The 20184-nt window shown below is 33.8% G+C and overlaps 1 protein-coding gene across 1 annotated transcript; it reads right to left on the bottom strand.

The window, feature by feature from the left end:
* Nucleotides 1–6443: 6443 nt before the first annotated feature.
* On the bottom strand, nt 6444–17857 carry LOC101029477 (UDP-glucuronosyltransferase 2B17). Its single transcript, XM_003931902.4, is given in 6 exon segments — nt 6444–6936; nt 7764–7983; nt 8841–8928; nt 10870–11001; nt 15309–15457; nt 17081–17857. Coding segments are annotated over 6 exon segments (1593 nt in total). The 5' UTR covers nt 17805–17857; the 3' UTR covers nt 6444–6656.
* Between the last annotated feature and the right edge of the window lie 2327 nt (nt 17858–20184).

Raw genomic sequence — 20184 nt, forward strand, 5'->3', positions numbered from 1 at the left:
ACCTAGCAGAGATACAGCAACATCAACAACAACAACAACAAAAACTTCAGGCCAATATCCCTCATGAACATCAAAGCAAAAATTCTTTAAATCCAGCAACACAGCAATAAGCTTATCCACCATAATCAAGCTGACTTCATCCTCAGGATATAAGTTTGGTTCAATACACAAAAATCAATAAATGTAATTCATCACATAACAGATATAAGGCAAAAAACACATGATTACCTCAATAGATGAAGAAAAGACCTTTGATAAAATTCAGATTTTAACCCCCCACTGACAATATTAGACGGATCATAGAGACAGAAAATTAACAGAAGTTTTCAGGACCTAAACTCAGCTCTTAATAAGTGGACCTAGTAAATATATAGAGACTCTCCAACCTAAAACGATAGAATAATTGAATGACTTTATTTTAAACTACATGTTTCCAATATAAATTTTTAAAAACAGCATTTGCTATTTCACATATATGTAAATTAAATTTACTGTATCAACCAAGTGTTGGCAAACAATGGCCTATGGGCCGAATCTGGCCAAATATGCCTGTCTTCTTCTTCTTCTTTTTTTTTAAATTAAGGCAAAAATGATAAACATAAAAATCAGCACATTAACCACTTAATTCTGGATTCAAGCTGTGGGCAGGAAGCACTCTGGCTGGGGGACTCTGACCTTGTGGAAGATCTCAGACATGTAAACAGTGGGCTTCAAGGAAACTTGCAAAGAAATGAATGACGTGTACCTGAAAGAAACCCACTGTTACACAAACAAAAGAAACAGCACTTTGTGCTTGACTGCAGGCACACCCAAAACTACATAAGTGATAGTTACGCAGGCAGTTTTATACATAAGAAAGTTACTCAGTTACAGAGATGAAAGCAGTTCCTTATGAAAGCTTTTGAATTCAACTGTAACCTAGCAACCATCTGGGACCCGTCTCTACTGTGGAGAGTTTCTTAGGATTTCTTCTTTTATAGGTTTTTGTTTTTCCATCAAATGTTATTTATCATAGGGACTTCAAATATGACACAGGGCTTTACATTTAGTTGAGGAGGTATGGGTAGTAGTAAGATAGAAAGAGGCAGAGATGGAGAAATAGAAAAGAGACAGAGATAGACAAAGATGGAGACAAAGAAAGAATGCATGCTTTTCTTTTTTTCTTTTTTTTTTTTTTGGCATTAATCTGTGAATTTTCTTTTTTTTTTTTTTTCTTTCTTTTTTTTTTATTGCATTTTAGGTTTTGGGGTACATGTGATGAACATGCAAGATTGTTGCATAGGTACACACATGGCAGTGTGCTTTGCTGCCTTCCGTCCCCTCACCTGTATCTGTCATTTCTCCCCATGCTATCTCTTCCCACCTCCCCACCCCCCGCCCCTCCCCCATTTCCCCCCAACAGACCCCAGTGTGTAGTGCTCCCCTCCCTGTGTCCATGTGTTCTCATTGTTCAACACCCGCCTATGAGCGAGAATATACGGTGTTTGATTTTCTGCTCTTGTGTCAGTTTGCTGAGAATGATGGTTTCCAGGTTCATCCATGTCCCTATAAAGGACGTGAACTCATCGTTTTTGATGGCTGCATAATATTCCATGGTGTATATGTACCACATTTTCCCTATCCAGTCTATCATCGTTGGGCATTTGGGTTGGTTCCAGGTCTTTGCTATTGTAAACAGTGCTGCAATGAACATTCGTGTGCACGTGTCCTTGTAGTAGAGTGATTTATAATCCTTTGGATATATACCCAGTAATGGGATTGCTGGGTCAAATGGGATTTTTATTTTTAAGTCCTTGAGGAATCGCCACACTGTCTTCCACAATGGTTGAATTAATTTACATTCCCACCAACAGTGTAAAAGTGTTCCTATTTCTCCACATCCTCTCCAGCATCTGTTGTTTCCCGATTTTTTAATGATCGCCATTCTAACTGGTGTGAGATGGTATCTCAATGTGGTTTTGATTTGCATTTCTCTGATGACCAGTGATGATGAGCATTTTTTCATATGTTTGTTGGCCTCCCGTATGTCTTCTTTTGTAAAGTATCTGTTCATATCCTTTGCCCATTTTTGAATGGGCTTGTTTGTTTTTTTCTTGTAGATCTGCTTTAGTTCTTTGTAAATTCTGGATATCAGCCCCTTGTCAGATGGGTAGACTGCAAAAATTTTTTCCCATTCTGTTGGTTGCCGATTCACTCTACTGACTGTTTCTTTTGCCGTGCAGAAGCTGTGGAGTTTGATTAGGTCCCATTTGTCTATTTTGGCTTTTGTTGCCATTGCTTTTGGCGTTTTGGTCATGAAGTCCTTGCCTACACCTATGTCCTGAATGGTTTTGCCTAGATTTTCTTCTAAGGTTTTTATGGTATTAGGTCTGATGTTTAAGTCTTTAATCCATCTGGAGTTAATTTTGGTGTAAGGTGTCAGGAAGGGGTCCTGTTTCTGCTTTCTGCACATGGCTAGCCAGTTTTCCCAACACCATTTATTAAACAGGGAGTCCTTTCCCCATTGCTTGTTTTTGTCAGGTTTGTCGAAGATCAGATGGTTGTGGGTATGTTGTATTTCCTGTGAGGCCTCTGTTCTGTTCCATTGGTCTATATCTCTGTTTTGGTACCAGTACCATGCTGTTTTGATTACTGTAGTCAAGGCCCTAATTCTTTGCGATTCTGAAACGTGAAAGGAAGCTGCAGAAAAAATGTTTCAATCTAGCGGAAGTTGGTTCATGAGATTTAAGGCAAAAAGCCATCTCCATAAAATAAAAGTGGAAGATAAAGAGGCTTCTACAAGTTATTCAGAAGTTGTAGCTCATATAATTAATGAAGGTAGCTACACTAAACAACAGCTTTTCCATGTGGAAAAAACAACCTCCTATTGAAAGAAGATACCACTGAAAGTTTCATAGGTACAGAGGAAAAATCAATGTCTAGCTCCAAAGCTTCAAAGAGCAGGATTGATTTTTATTAGAGTCTAATGAAGCTGGTGACTGGAAGTTGCAACCAATGCTGATTTACCATTTGGAAAATCCTTGGGTCCTAAAGAATATACTAAATCTACTCTGTGTTCTGTCAATGGAACCACAAAGCTTGCATGGCAGCATAGCTGTTTACAGCATAATTTACTGAATATTTAATCCCAGTTTTGAGATGTACTGCTTTCAAAATATTAGTGTTCATTGAAAATAGGACTTGTCTCCAAAGAAGACTAATGGAGATGTACAGAGAAATTAACATTGCTTTTATGCCTGCTAATACAGAATTCATTCTGTAGCCTCTTGATCCAAAAGTAATTTCAACTTTTAGGTTGTTGTATTTAAGAAATACATTCTGTAAGAAATAGCTGCCATCGACAGGAATTTCTCTGTTGGATATCAGTAAAGTAAACTGAACATATTATGAAAAAGATTCATCTTCCTTAAAAACATTTGAGAGTCATGGAAAGAGGTCAACAGGAATTTTTAGGAAGTTGATTCCAACTATCAAGAATAATGTTGAGAGGTTCAAGTCTTCAATGAAGGAAGTTAACTACAAATGTGGTAGCAATTGTAAGATAAATGTAATTAGAAGTAGAACCTGAAGATGTGACTGAATTGCTTCAATTTAATGGTAAAAGTTGAATAGATGAGGAGTAGCTTTATATGAATGACCAAAAAAAGGTGTATATTGAAATAAAATCTGCTCTTGGTGAAAATGCCATGAACATTTCTGAAATGAAAACAAATAATTTAGAATATTTCTTAAATTTATTTAATGAAGCAGCAGTAAGGTTTGAGTGGATTGCTTCCAATTTTACAATAATCTTTACTAAGAGTAAAAAGCTGTTAAACAGCATTGCATGCTACACAGAAATCTTTCATGATTTCTGTGAAATGAAAGAATGGATCACTGAATGCAGTAAACATCATTCTTGTCTTATGAAATTGTGACCCCCACCTCAAGCAAAAAGATTACTGCTCACGTAAGGATCAGATGATTGTTAGCATATTTCAGCAATAAAGTATTTTTAATTAAGTTATGTACATTTTTATACATGATGCTGTTTCAGACTTAGCAGAATACAGTATAGACATAACTTTTGTATGCCATGGAAAATTAAAAAAAATTGTGTGACTCACTTCATTGTAATATTTTCTTTAATGTAGTGACCTGAAACCAAACCTGCAGTGTCTTGTAGGTATGCGTTGTATTAGTGTAAACACTTAATGGCCTCAGAGGGTGTAAGCCCCACGTTTTGGTGTCTTGCATGAAGTGTTGGCCCTCCAGGTCCACAGAAGGCTGGAAACGTCTGCCCAGATTTCAGGGGATGTATAGAAATTCCTGGATGTCCAGGCAGAATTCTGTGGCAGGGGCAGAACTCTCCTGGAGAACCTCTGCTAGGGCAATACAGAAGGAAATGTGAGGTGGAGTCCTCACACAGTTTCCCCACTGGGGCACTGTGTAGTGTAGCTGTGAGAAGAGGGCCATAATCCTCCAAACACCACAATGGTAGATTTACATATGGGTTACACTGTGTAGCTGGAAAAGCCACAAGCACTCAATGCCAGCCCATGAAAGCAGCCACTGTGGTGCACCCTGCAGTACCACAGGGGTAGAGCTGCTAAAGGTCATCGAAGCCCACCCCTTTGCATCAGCATGAACAGGGTGGGAGACATGAAGTCATAGGAGATTATTTTGAAGCTTTGCAATTTAATGACTGCCCTATGGGGTTTCAGACTTGCACGGAGTCTGTAATCCTTTGTTTTGGCCAATTTCTCCCATTTGGAATGGCATTATTAACCCAATTCCTGTACCCCTTTGTATCTTGGAAGAAACTAACTTGTTTTTCATTTTATAGAGGGACTTGCCTTGTCTCAGATGTGACTTTGGACTTAGACTTTCGTGTTAAAACCGAAATGAGTTAAGACTTTAGGGTACTGTTGAGAAGGGATCATGGTATTTTTGCAATGTGAGGACATGAGATTTGAGAAGGACTGAGGTGGGAATAATATGGTTTACTTTGTGTCTCCACACAAATTTCATGCCAAATTGTAATCTCTACATGTGAAGACAGGGACATGGTAGGAGGTGATTGGATCATGGGAGTAAATTTTCCCCATTCTGTTTTCATGGTAGTGAGTGAATTCTCATAAGATCTAAACCTCTTTTCCTTATAAATTACTGAGTCTCAGGTAGTTCATTATGACGGTGTGAAAACAGATTAATATACCATGTTATTTTAATTACACTATCTCTAAATACAATTTGAAATAAGGAAATGTGATGCCTTCAGCTGTTTCTACATTTTGCATATTGTTTTGGTTATATAAAGTGTTTCTAGGATTATTATAAATTTTAGAATCTTGTTTGTTTTTATAGAAAATGTCATTGGATTATGATAGGCATTACACTGAATCTGTAAATCACTTCAGGTTTATAGATATTTCAGTCAACGTAATATATCTTTCCAAATTAATGTATTCTTTCCTTTCATACATCAATGCTTTGGAGTTTTTAGTATAGTAGTTTTATTTTAATCTACTTGCTTAAGTTTATTCCTATATGTGTTATTCTTTTTGGTGCTATTATAACTTGGATTTTTTTTTGATAGCTGTTTGTTAGTATACTGAATCATAACTCAATTTTGTATGTTAATTTTATATCCTACATATCTACTGAATTTATGTTTTAATTTTAGTAGTATTTTGTAGAGTCTTTACAGTTTTCCACATATAATATAATATAATACAATATAATATGCAAACAGAGGTTATTTTACTTATTTTCTGATTTAGAAGCCTGTTTTATTTTTATTATTCTTGCCTAATTGTTCTAGCAGACTTCCAGTACTATGTGAAATAGAAGCAACAAGAGTGAGTATCATTACCTGGTTCTGATATTAGATAAAAACTTTTCATATTTTTGTCATCAGGTATGAATTTAGCTGTGAGCTTTTTATATGCATCATTTCTCATGTTAAAGTGATTTTCTTATACTTCTAGGATGTTGAAAGTTTTTTTTTAACTCATAAAACATTGTTGAATTTTTCAAATGCTTTTATTTGTATATATTGAGATAATAATTGTTTATTATTCATTATTTTGTTAATGTGGTATATCACATTTGTTAATTGTGAATATTATCTTTCATTCGAGGGATATACTTGTAACGTCTTTTAGGAACAAAAGTGTTGCTGAGTCTAGATACATAGAAAAAGCCAAGCAATACTACTGGTCTTGCAATATCACGTAATTTAATTATAGAATAGTTTCTTTGGCAACAGTAAAAACAAGAGAAATCTGGTCAAAATGAAGCCAAAGTATTCTGAGCATTTGCAAAACAGTATTGGCACTGTAAGTGAACTTCTGAATATGGTTATTTCCATGTACAATGTATAAAACATAGTTAAGCTCAGTAAAGTTTTTTTTGTGTCACTTGTGAATTAGAATAATATCCTTAAATATTAACTCATAGGATTTTATATTTTAATTTTTATTAGGTTTGAAATATTTGACTTGGAATATTTCCAACTTAGTCTCTGGAAAATAAGTTTTTGACTTAACAGGGTCAATTGTGAAATGTTGTTTTCTCACAGGAGGTAGGAAATCCTCCATTCCAGCCTCTTCATGCTGGAATTAACTGAAGGAGTCCTAGTTTTTGGTCATTACAGCTTCAGGCCTTTGATGTAACTAATTCTTTTTCTCCTTCTTTCCTGTTTTGACAAACTTTTGGAAACAAAACAGGCAACATTTTGTGATGATGAATATCACAATTGCCACACAGGTCAGTAGGAACCCAATCACATCCAAAGAGTGGTACTGAAACCAGGTGAGGTTGTGGGCTGCAACCCGAAGGTGTTTGGCTCCTTTGTGGCGCATGACAAACTCAATCCAGAAGACTGCCCGATCCAGGGGCTTCATCGGCTGATCATGATGAATTCTTGATAATTTCATAGTATTCTGTTTATAGCTGAAAGATAAACATAAATATACCAACATAGAAAGTAATTTATTGCCTAAGAATATCAAGTCTATGGAAGGGCTTTAAAAAATGTCACACAAATAATTCAAAGTGAATTTTACAGAATTGACATAGAAATTGAATGTTTTAAATTGGGTTATTATAGAAAGTTTGTTTTCTAAATTATAATTTTATCATAGGCAAATTTTTTTAAAAGTGAAAATGAAGTCAGACGGGAAGCCATTCTAGAAGTGCTACAAGTAAGACAGTAGAAATGCAATTTGAGAGTGATCATTTTGATATACATATATTTTGAGAGAGGATTGTGCTCTGTTTTTCAGGCTGGAGTATATTGCCTTCATCATGGCTCAGAGTAGCCTTGATCTTGTGGACTTAAGTAGTCCTGACACCTTAAATAGGTGAGTTTTATGCTTGTAAATTATATCCCATCATATTTCTTAAAATAATAATGATAAATTTTTAAGGCAAATAGGTTATAATTTCCGAATTGTTATTTATTTGATTTAAAGATTTTATTTTTTCTCCAAGTTCATTATTCCTTTTTATTGTATATTCTGTAATTTAAAAAATGTATATTCACAATAACCTCTTTAACATTATTTTTGTATAGTTGTTGTAGAAATTGTTGACCTATTGAATGTGTGAGTTTCAAATGTAACTTTGAAATTATTATCTGGTAGAAAATAAAAACAGACTTAGCAGTAGTTAAATCTTTTAAATTCTTCCAAAATGAGTCTCTTACAAAAAGGATACTCACTACTGACAGGATAAACTATCTACAAATATCACCTAATGAAAAATATTGTTATACTCACAAAGGATCATTAATTACTGTCTTCAGTGCATTCAGCAAGTCTGTACTGGACATTGTGTTGAAGTCCACTCCAACAGCTGCACCCTTGGCCTTCATATTAGCAATGTTGTCAGGTTGATCCGCAAACAATGGAATGCCCACCATAGGGATCCCATGATAGATCGCCTCGTAGATGCCATTGGTTCCACCATGAGTTATAAAAGCTTTGGTTTTGGGGTGACCTAGGATTGGATAAATTTTAGCAAAATTATTAATTATAAGTAAATAATCACATAAGAAATGATCACTATGAGGCACTGAAAAGAACAATATTCTCTAGATAATGTTATGATGGCCATAAAACAGTATTGAAATTGCTTTTAGATTTCAGAGAAAGAAGTACCCACTTCTGCTGGAGAGATAAGTGATAACTACATGAAGAGGTGGTGGTGTGTGTGACTTCAGACTAGAAAAATGAATTAAGCTTGCCAGGTGGACAAAATGATAAAACACATTTTAATAAAAACATTAAAATGTGCGAAAAATAGAAGAATAAGACTGGGCATATAAGAACATGTTATCTTAAATAGTTCAGTCACTGAGTGTGATATGTGGGTGTGCAAGGCAACAGAGAGTGGGGTAGAGGTGGTGCTGGAATAGAGGAAGCATAGGCCGCACTTCATCATAAAATGTGTTGTCACTTTATGTAAAGATTGGGGATTTATTCCCATAAAAAATGCAGTCAGTGGTAATGGAAGAGCAACTGTTATTTTTCAATGTCATTTGAAATAACCATGTAGAATTATAAAGGACAGGTATAAAATTGTAGAAATAGGAGACAGACAACCCAGAAAGTTATTGGGAAACTCTATGAATGGTAATTACACCTAAAATAAAAATACTTTGATTCTAATATGAGTGTATATAATAAAATGAAAACTATTATAGTTATCTTTTTCCTCACAAGAATGGAAATATATAATATTTCATTTTTTAGTTTTTCAATAATAAATATTCAATAAGCATGTTTCATGTTGAACTATTATCACTCTAATTGGCCATTATTCATATATTCAGTATTTGTTTTCTGGATTCTTACCTAGAAGGTCATTCTGGGGCAACCACTTGTACAGTCGAGTATTGGATCCTAAAGTATTTGGTTTCTTGCCAGCAAATCTCCATAGAACCTGTCAGGGTGAAGAAAATATCTTGTGCTATCGGTAGAACTCCAAAGTTATAGCACGTTAGAACTCTAAAGAGATTGACAATCATCTAGTTAAATACTTTTTATATAAAAATATGAAGAAATGAGATCAAGATATTAAAAGGAAAACTATTAAAAGTATGAAGTAAATTGAATACCATCATTTCATGTCATTACTGTTTTTCTTTTTTTTTTTTTTAAAGTTTGGTATATGAGGAAATCATAATATTTCCAACATTGTAGCTTAGACACATTGGATTATCAATGAAAAATTTCAATATTCAAGAAATTGTTATATACATTCCTTATAATTTTAAAGCAAAAAAAAGGTAACTAATAAGTAATGACCTATATATTTATTTTATATATTTGTTCTAGCTGTCATCTTCTGAATTTAATATTAATTTATTTTTGAATGGTATGCAATTTTACACGTACTAGTTTATTAGAGTTTGACATCTTTTATTTGCAAAAAACTACATCTATAAAATCAGCTACTTGTGAGAAATAAATTAATGCTATGTAGGTAGTGTGTGTAACTTCTTTCAGTTTACAATTATCCTGTTGTACTTCCAAGAAAAATTTCAAGTGTCAATTTTTGACACCTTCAGAGTATTATCAGTATTGCTAATTATGGAAGTATTTTCAGTATAGGAAAAAAAGCCAATTTGCAATTCATGAATAACAATATAGCTGCTAAAAGTATATAAAATTGTGTATTTTTACCAAATTTTGCTTAATGATCATTAACATTTAAATGATGCACTACAAAGCATGACCAGCATTGAGTAATATGGTCTGCTTTAGCCAAGCCATTCCCATGCCAATTACCAAAATAAGGTAATTGATTTTAGAATTTCCAAGCAATCCTGACACTAAAGTATAATTTACAAGTGTTTACTTTGTATTTGCTATGTAAGTGTTAAAGTAACTTTTTGTTTTCAACAAAAAAATTAACATAGGCCATTAGAAGGCTATGTCAGTTAGAAAATTAAAAAGTAACTCACAAATACAGAAATATTGCAAGTGTATTCTACATATTGGGAAATAAGTTCCTACTATATTTTATGGAGTGGGGACAACTGAACCTCTTTCCATGAGTTGTTTCCTTCTGCGTGTCTCCTTCTTTTATTCTTTTTTCTTTCCTCAATCTGGAGGAGGTGTTAACTGGTGGTTAGAGCAGAGGTTTTGTGGCGCCACATTTTATAATGTACAGAATCTATCCTAAAAGCAGGATTCCATTTCCATCTATTCCACTACATTTCCCTGCTTAAGGCATAAGCAGGCCCTAGTCCAGCAGACAAGGCATGTTTTCCCATTTCTCTAAATTTTGTCAGCTAGGTGAGTACCTGGAGTAGTGGTTTGTTGGTCTAGGACATTCTTTTTCTGAATGGCATCCTGAACAACACTCTAAATAGGGCTATTCCAACATGTATAGAAAATACAAGAGGTCAGATTACATGACAAGCCTAAACTGCATGATGCATTTCAGACTTTTTTCAATGCCTGCTTATTATTGTGATAGTACAGTAACACATTAACATTCAACTCCTTTTTGGGAATATCTATAGTGTATACAGTGCCCTCAGGAACTCTGTAAGAAAAAGAAGAAAATGACAGGGCAGAACTTGGTGATTTCTATGTGCATGTTTACAATACCATGATAATACCAAAACTTCATGTGCACCTTTTAAATTTCTGTCTTTCTTGTCACAATATTAATGCCAATGTTATTATCAATGAAAACTCTCCTCTTTGCTATTTTAACATCTTCCATGTATATTTTTATTTTTGAACACATAACTGAGATAATTAGAACTATTCCATTAGTTAATGTTGTAGGCAAAACATTTTTATAACTGGACTCTTTACAGTTTAGTAGACTCATTCAGTAGCTGTTCACCATTAAAGCACTTTACTTAACCTTTTGTGGGATCTGGGCAAGAGCTGATGCAATCACATTGGCCCTTTCTTCTGTGATGTTACTGACCATTGACCCCAGAGAAAACACCACAATACCATTTTCTCCAGAGCTCTGCACAAAGTCTTCCATTTCCTACAAAGAAAGAATTTGCTCTGTCACAAAAGTGTCAGCACAGCAAGCACTATTGAAGGAGCTGTTACAAACATCTACACAGAGAAAACAAAGTATTATCAGTAATTTTTGGGTACTGGTTGTGTTTTTGACTGACCTAATTTCTCAGTTTCTTTGAAAGGAGACATGTAATATGACAGATGGTCTCTATTATGCATATTTGTGTAAATATGAGTGTGTATGCATATAGGTATGTGTGTATAAGAAAGAAATGAAACAGCTATTACACTGTAGTAGAAGAAAATAATGCTGGAACATATTATACATAGGATCTTCATTTATGACATTATAATTACTAATAGAGACCCTTGGAAGGTAGCATTACTTTGTCTTAATTCTGTATCATTGTAGTTCTAGTAAATATTTGTAGTCAAAGGAAGCTTTTCCTCTAGAATTCTTTTAGTTAGAAGTCATTGGAGCCATTACACCTGCTTTTGAGCAATGGCTAAAAGTTACAATTGGAATGAATTTATATCAATGTTTCCTTAGCTATGTAATTCTTTATACCTCACTTGAAATTTCTCTGAGTTTCTGTCTTCCTACTCCCCTATCCAACACACACACACACACACACACACACACACGCACCCTCCCCCACTCCCCCAAACACACACCTTTAAAATCTGAAGTTTAAGAATCACTGACATTCTGGAGTCTGGTATTGTGGTTTGGAATTTCTGTGAAGTAGTCCTAAGAAACCCATTCATAATACTGAATTATGCAGCATGTAGTTAAATAATTGAGTAATCATATTTCTCAGGTCATTGTTTACGTGTGACTTTCACACCTTTTTTTCCTGAAATCACACTAAAAAATTGATGTGCTACTTATAACTCTCTTTGAAGGGCCCTCATCATCATTTTACTGTGTCTCACAGGGAACACTTGGGACAGTCCACCAGGAGAGGTGGAAAGGCCACCGGACCTTTCTCCAGTGGAAATCTGCTTACTCTCTAGAGTAGCTCCGTCACACTATACAAAGCCCTAGTGAACATGTGTTTGTTTAGAATTGATTGATAATTATTCTGACTCATGGGTGACAATATGTTCCCATTTTAAAATTTAGATGCATTCTATAATTCCATATTGTTATATGCATTCTCATAGAAAAGAAAGAAAGAAAGAGAGAGAAAGAAAGAAAGAAATGCGTATATAGCCAAAAGTTTTCTGGATAGTGTGTCAAAATTGTATGCTTATCTTTTTGTTGTTGTTCCTTTTATCTGTATTGATTATTACTACTTTTTCTTTTTGTAAAATAATGACAAACCACTTCCAACATAACAAGTATGCTTTCGGATCTTAATCATTGAGGTAAATCTTCTTTTTATAACTATTGTGTACTAAACAAAGAATAAAACTTCTGAAGTTTGCCCATGTACAGCATATATTGACAAGTATTTTTCAAAAATATAATTTCAATCTTATCACTGTTAACATGAGAGTCATTTTAACACTATTCCAAGTAATACGTGGAACATCCAGGTATTCTGAAGTTATTAAATGTTTGTTTACAGATTCATAGTGATCTTATTCTGTAAAATCTTTCTAAAAATAATATAAGTTGAATGTAAGACATTTTCTAAAAGTATAAAAATTTTAAAAAAAGTAAATAAATTTCTCCCTAACTCTCTGTCTAGAAATATTCCCCATATAAAATGTGTATGCTTTTCTATGGTCTTTTTTATTTTTACATAACTCAATACACATATGTGATGTTTATTTGGGACATTTTAATCTTATTAGTTATACCTTTTAATCCTACAGAAAAATTGTGGTCTTGTTTTATTCATCATTTTGTTCCTCAATTTCCAACTATATTTATATTATGGCTTTCAGTGAAACGATTGTAATTGCTTGGTTTGCACACTGTGTAAGTTATTAATCATTTCTTAATATATTTAAATTACTACTAACGTTTATTTTGTATCTGCCACAAATATTGAATTTGTCCATCGTGACTTAGTTTTTCTTTGTATAGTTTCATGTGAGTATATTATGAAGCCAATGGCTATATGTATTTTAAAACACTTGATACTTTTTACCAAGTGTCTGATTCTTTTAAAATACATAAAAATTATCTGAGACTCTAATACTTAATGGAAAGGCATGAAATTTAGAGTAATAATGATTTTATGTAGTGAAGAATTAAAGACAAGTTTCACAACTATTGACCTAAATTCAAATCTTCATTCTGCAAGTTAATAACAGCTAGTAGTAGTAATGATCACTTTTGTACTACTAGTCATTCTTGCCCTTGTCCTCCTTCTCCATCTGCTCTCTTTAGTTTCTACTGGCACTATCAATTTTCTTTAATGTTAATAGTTAATTTTTTGAGATTAATATGAGATAATAATAATAATTGGAGAGTTCATGGAATTTTCATTAATTTTACCTCTGCTTTTGTCCCTTGAGAAAGTTACCATATAGAACTTAAGCAATTTTTATTCAACATTATTATTGTATTTTATCTTGACAAAGATTTCAGTTTTATGTCACTTCTAGTAAGAAGGTAGAAAAAATGAATCTCTTAAGAGATTATATAATAATGTAGTAAAGAAGGATTACTTTTTATTAATGTCTTAACAGAATGATCTTAAAGTAAAATAGATCCCATTTTTGTGTTCCTTCACAAGGAATATCATACTATATTCTGGCAAAATTCTTTTGTAATTTAAATGTAAGAAAAGTTTTCAGAAACATGTGGTAGACATTATCGTCTTTATTATACATGCACTATTCATTTTCGCTGTGCTTCTCTTTCAGGCAGCTACAATGTAGAGACCCAGGTTCTCCCGTGAGCTTTACTGATGTATCCTATAGGCTTGGCATAAGGCAGAAAGCACCAGCTCCAATAGGATAAACTGACACTTTTATGTCCTAAGATGTAGACCTCTGTGATCTCAGTGACAAATGGCTTAAATGCTGGGGTGAAAGAAAGTAAACATTGGACGTGGCTGTAAATATATTCAGGGCACAAATTAAAACTGTTGTGAAATGGTATACAATTTAAGCTAGAATACTGGTGAAGAGCCTCAACCTTTAAAAAACAACTTTAACATTTCAGCTTGTTCTTCCGACTGCCCAAACTTAAGCATCTACATTTAAACAAGTCCACAGGACATCTGTTCTCTAGGAGTTTGCTACTGAATATAATCTTTATTTGTTGGCAAACCAGTCCCTATTAAATGAGAAATTATATCTCAAGTGGCTGTCACATGTTAGCTAGTTGATAGTATCAGAAGTAATAATAAAAAATCACAATAATTACCATGCTAAAAATATTTCTGGGTGACTATATGCCAGAGACAAAGTGTTTTATCTGCATTAAAAACTTTTCCACATAAAACAATATGAAGTTAGTGCTAATATTGTAAAAGCAGGCATAATAATCTCTATCAAAATTCCAGTCCATTTTTTCTTTATCTATTGCTTACATTCATACAAAATTTCCTAAATGATTTGCATTTTTCGCAGTCTGGCCTTTCTGCAGTCTAATCCATCGAACACCTTGGGAGATTTTTTTAAAAAAACAAAATCTAATTATCTCACTTCATTTTTTAACACTTTTCAGTAGCTCCTCATTGCACATTATAGATGTTTTTAATTCATAATTATTGAGATACAACTTACCTCCCCTGCATCATCTGTCTTTTCACCAAGTCTTTCTGCAAAGAAATTTTGGAGTCCTAGGAACTGCCCTTACTTCTCCAAATGCTTTCCTTTTCTTCCTCTCCCATCATCCTTTCACCTGTCTAGCACATTGTTGAGGATTCACTTTAATTATCAATGACTTTGGAATCTCTTCTGGATATTCTCTTAGGATTCTGGTGTTCCCTCATAATAACTTTTAGAGTTTTCTTTTTTATTTTCTTATATCCTATCTTTCAAAGTAGAATGTAAGGCATGAGGGAGCAGAAACTGTGTCTACATTTATTCTCTAAAAATCCAGCACCATCCTGTAGTATGTGGTGATCACCTTATAAATATTCTTTACTGGATTTACTCATACTTTCTTTTGTGTTGCATAATGAAGGCTTTAGTTTAACCAAGTCTGTTTTCAAAGTCTCCCCAGTATTCCTCTTTGTTGTTTATTAATAATGAAGTTCACATAGTTGTAATGGGATAGAAATATACAAGTTTCTAATGGCAAGTACACTCTACTGGTCCTCCCATATTTCTCTCATCGTGAGTCAAACACTCTGACTGAAAAATTTGCAGTGATTTTTTCTGAAAATACAAAGCTAACAAATCAAACCAGAATGTATTCACCTTAGGCAGGGGTTTGGCTGGTTTACAGTGGAGTCCTCCAACAAAATCAACATTCGGTAAGGTTGGGCGAGGAAATTCAAAATCCCAGTAGGTTCAAAAGAGCCACATTTCCGCTTTTCCCATCGTTTCAAATAATGTAGTGGGTCTTCCTAATGGGGGAAAAATCCAAAAAACAACAACAAAAAAAGGTAACTGACACAAGAGAAGTGTCATGTGAATATATAGATATTTTCCTGAAATGATTTGGAAAAATGTAACCAAAGATATGTAAAATATCTGTGCATTGATAAATGTATACATATATTTTTATATATGGGCATTATTTAATTTTCATGTGTTGCATATGATGCTCATATGTATATATAAGGAAGGCAAAGTGTTCAGAGAACTGTGAGAGGAAATTACATTTTTAACATAATTTAGTATATTCCGAATCACAAATAATCATTAAAATTAGCCACTATGGGCTTAAATATGCATTTGTTTCCTCTCTGAAACAGCAAAGGTAACAAATACATGTTTAAACAAATCATTGAGCCCCAAAAGGAAGTCATCTTACTGTACCATAAAAACAGCTTTCTAAGTAATGCTCAGTCTAGTTTTTATAATTTATTACACTAGTCCCTTGATCTTTGGTTCTCCAAGTGAACTGTGAGTTTTTTGAGTATGGTTGAAATCCTTGTGTATGGTTGAAATACCTATTATTGCTCTTGGTTCTTGTTAAGATCTTATTAATATTACTTTTTGAAAATAAATATATTTGCAAATAACAGCTGAAACATTTTGGAAAATTATTGAAATAGAGATTGATGCTACCTTGTAACTTGGCTTGTATCTTCCTTAATGAAGGGATGTCATTTAATAAAATATAGATTAAACTTTTTTTTTTTTTTTTGAGAAGGAGTTTCACTCTTGTTACCCAGGTTGGAGTGCAATGGTGTGATCTTGGCTCACCGCAACCTCTGCCTCCTGGGTTCAGGCAATTCTCCTGCCTCAGCCTCCTGAGTAGCTGGGATTACAGGCACGCGCCACCATGCCTAGCTAATTTTTTGTATTTTTAGTAGAGACGGGGTTTCACCATGTTGACCGGGATGGTCTCGATCTCTTGACCTCGTGATCCACCCGCCTAGGCCTCCCAAAGTGCTGGGATTACAGGCTTGAGCCACCGCGCCCGGCCAGATTAAACTTTTGAATTTTCACTTTGAAGATTTCAGTCCTTGAAACACTTTCTAAGCTGTCAGTGAAGGAATGTATAAACATAACAAACCTCAAGTTCTGGTTTTTATTTCTAGAATAGAGCCAGTATATCTCTAATCTGTGAAAAAATCATTTATGTGAAAACAAATTCTAATTTCTAAATAAGCAAACAGGTGCACAGAGAAACAGCTTCCTCAATGTTGCTTTGATAGTTGTGCTAGAAATATGTGTAACTTTTCAATCTACATGTCTGTCTTTATCAGAAGGTTTCTTGATGTATCTATTGACTTTTTAAAAATATAGAAATAACATAGTAAAATGGATATGTGTTTGCTTAAATAAATCACAAGTGCTTTACTTTGCAGTTTTATGACTTCTAGTGTGCTTGGAGGAGTCAAAGTTACAGGTTCAAATTGATCCTTTAATGTCAGTCTTTTCATAGTATTTGTGAGATTAATATTTTTATTTCATTACTTCACTTAAAAGAATACTCTTCTCTGACTTTATATAAGATCACCTTCAAAGGCATAAAGAAAGTTAGGACTTATTAATCACCAATTAAGCACATGACTTACCTAGAACATCACTGTAAAACTGGTCCCAGTTCTTTAAATCAAATATTTGAAACCAAAAGTCAAAGTAAAGCACATATATCATGTTTTTTACCCTCTCTACAAATGTCATTTGATCACCGAATTCTGACATAGAAATAGGCACATAGGAAGATGGGACTAGAAGTCTTCCACTACGCTTCTCAACTGTATAGCCGGGAGAGAAGCGGAAACTATACACCAAAGGTACTTTAAGAAGTTCAGCCAGCAGCTCACCACAGGGACCAGCGGCATCCGCAAGAATAACATCAAACTTTGACTCTTGCAATTTTGTCATAAGTCTCTTGTTCAAAACTAAATCTTCACAGAATTTTTTAATACAGTTACCATATTTCCACAATATTTCTTGTAGTTGTGAAAAATATTCCCAGAAGGCATATTTTGGATTATTGTGTATCCAACTAGCAATTAGTTTCGCAAAAACATTCTGAAAATCATTTTTAGTTAAAGATGCAGGATAAACTTCAAATTTAATAGCAGAGGATTTACTGGAATCAACAAGAATGGAAGCTGAAGATGCCAACACAGTCACTTCATGGCCTCTGCTAGCAAGTTTATCCAGGATTGTCTTCATATTTATCCAGTGGCTGTATTCCATGGGCCACACCAGCACCTTCCCACAACTCCCAGAGCTAAAGTAACAACTGAATTGTATCAGCAGAAGAACAGAAATCCATTTCAGAGCCATCTTGGTGCAATGTGATAATTCTTTTCCAGTCACTGTTTCTTTCTCATGCTTATATACAGAGGTAAATCAATCAAGTTAAAATATAACTCCTTCAATTCAAAGTAAACACATTATATGAGCAGCCTGAGGACATAGATGGCAAGGAGACAAACAAAAGTTTGATTACCTGATATTTACTCAAGGATGTTTAATGTTTCTTTTATGTTTATATTTGCTACCATTCACTTAAGATTAATGACTTTAAAAGTACCCTGTTTTATGTAATATATTTTATAATAGTGTGAAGAACAGTGGCAGTTGAGGAAGTCCTGCAGGCCTCTTGACACAGAAGAAGAGATGAAGTAATTGTACAACAGAAACAGCATCTTTTAATATCGTGGTTCAAGGAATATCTTGCAAAACTTTGTTGAAGTTCACATACCACATGATTCATCAATTAATATCAGAGTTTCCTGGTAAATTCACAGACTGTATCCAACAAAACAATCAGTTTTATCTAAAAAAAAAATCCTGTATATTACCTTTTATCTCCCCATCTGAATTTCTGCATCCATCCTGCCCTGGGCAACCAGTGATCTAATTTCTGCCTCTATAAGTTAGCCTATTCAGGATATTTTAAAAAGTAAATAAAACTATATAATATGTGATCTTTTGTGACTGGCTTCTTTTATTTAGTTTAATGTCTTAAAGGTCCATCCATGGCATAGTGTACATAAGGACTTCATTTGTATTGCTAAATAGTATCAGATGCTATTTATACATGCAATTTATTCATTTATCAGTTGATAGATACTGATTTTCTTCCACTTTTGGCCATTACAAATAGTGTTGATTAACATTGATGTACATGCTTTCTGTGGACATATTTTTATTTTTCTTGGGCATATACCTAGAAAGACAATTACTGAATTACGTGGTAGATATATGTGTAACCTTTTGAGGAATTGCTAGACTTTTTCACAGTGGATGAATAATTTTCTATTGTCACCAACACTTTATGAGGATTTCAATGTCTCCACAATCTTGCCAACCCTTGTTATTATATGTCTTTTGAGTATAATCAGTGAGAGTAAAGTGGTATCTCATTACAGTTTATGATTCCTTGATATTTAATGATGGTAAGCATGTTTTTCATATACTAATTAGCCATTGTATATTTTTCTTGGAAAAATTTTTATTCCAATTATTTGATTAAATTATTTGGCTTCTTCTTATTGACATATTTTTAGTATGCTTTTAATACTATTTTCTTATCAGATACATGATTCCAAATATATCTCTTTTTCTTTGAGTTGTCTTTTTACTTTCTTGATGGTGTCCATTGAAGCACAAATGTATTAATTTTGATTTGGTCTAACTAATCAACTTTAATTTGGTTGCTTTTACTTTTGTTGTCATATCTAAGAAATCATTCCCAAATCCAAAGTCCCCCAATTAGCCTCTATGTTTTATTATTAGAGTTTTATAATTCAAGTGCTTACATTGAAGTTTTAAAAATCTATTTTGAGTTAATTTATGTAAGTGATTTGAGGTAGGGGGCCTGGTATATGTCTTTTGTATGGGGATAATCAGTTTTCCCACTTACATTTATTAATCTATTCTTTCCCTCATTGAATTGGTTTAACACTTTTGGTAGAAACCATAAATGTGTGTATATATTTCTGGATTCTAAATTCTATTGCATTGACCTATATATCTATCTGCATGTATTTATATGGTTCTTTTGATTCTTGTATATTTGTATTTGTCTTTAAAAGCAGGAAGTATAAGTCTTTCAAGTTTGTTTTTTTCTTTAAATTGTTTCAGCTATTTTTTTGTTTGTTTTCCTCTTCTTCCTTTTTTTGCTGAATTTTGTTTTCTGATACTATATTGAGGATTTTTTGCTTTCATATTTATTAAGGATATCAGCCTGAAATTTTTTGTTGTTGTATTTTTGCCAGATTCTTAGTATGATGCAATGAATTGGGACTCATAGAATGAGTTTAGACTCAGTTTTTCTTTTTCAATTTTCGGAAACAGCTTCATTAAGAATAATGCCAGATCTTCATTGTACATGTGGCATAATTCAGCTGGGAAGTCACCTGATCATAGGTTATTTGAGTTGCAGGCTATTTGTTACTAATTAAAGTTTGGAGTTCATTATTGATCTGTTCAGGTGTTTCATGTGACAACAGTAGGCAGTGCTCTTCAGCTGAGTTTACCTGAGTAGGCTCACTGGGCTAGAGGCTCTAGCAAGTGGTGACCAGCTAGCTACCAGTGGTGGAATGGGGAGGGGTTGCTACTAAATTTGAGCCAAAGCAGAACTGCTGGGCCAGAGCTGACACTGAGCTCTGGTTGGCTAGTGGTGGTGAGGCAGTGTTAGTGCTCCCTAGCACCACAA

Source organism: Saimiri boliviensis, chromosome 3, assembly GCF_048565385.1.
Source record: "Saimiri boliviensis isolate mSaiBol1 chromosome 3, mSaiBol1.pri, whole genome shotgun sequence".
In the NCBI taxonomy this organism is placed as follows: domain Eukaryota; kingdom Metazoa; phylum Chordata; class Mammalia; order Primates; family Cebidae; genus Saimiri; species Saimiri boliviensis.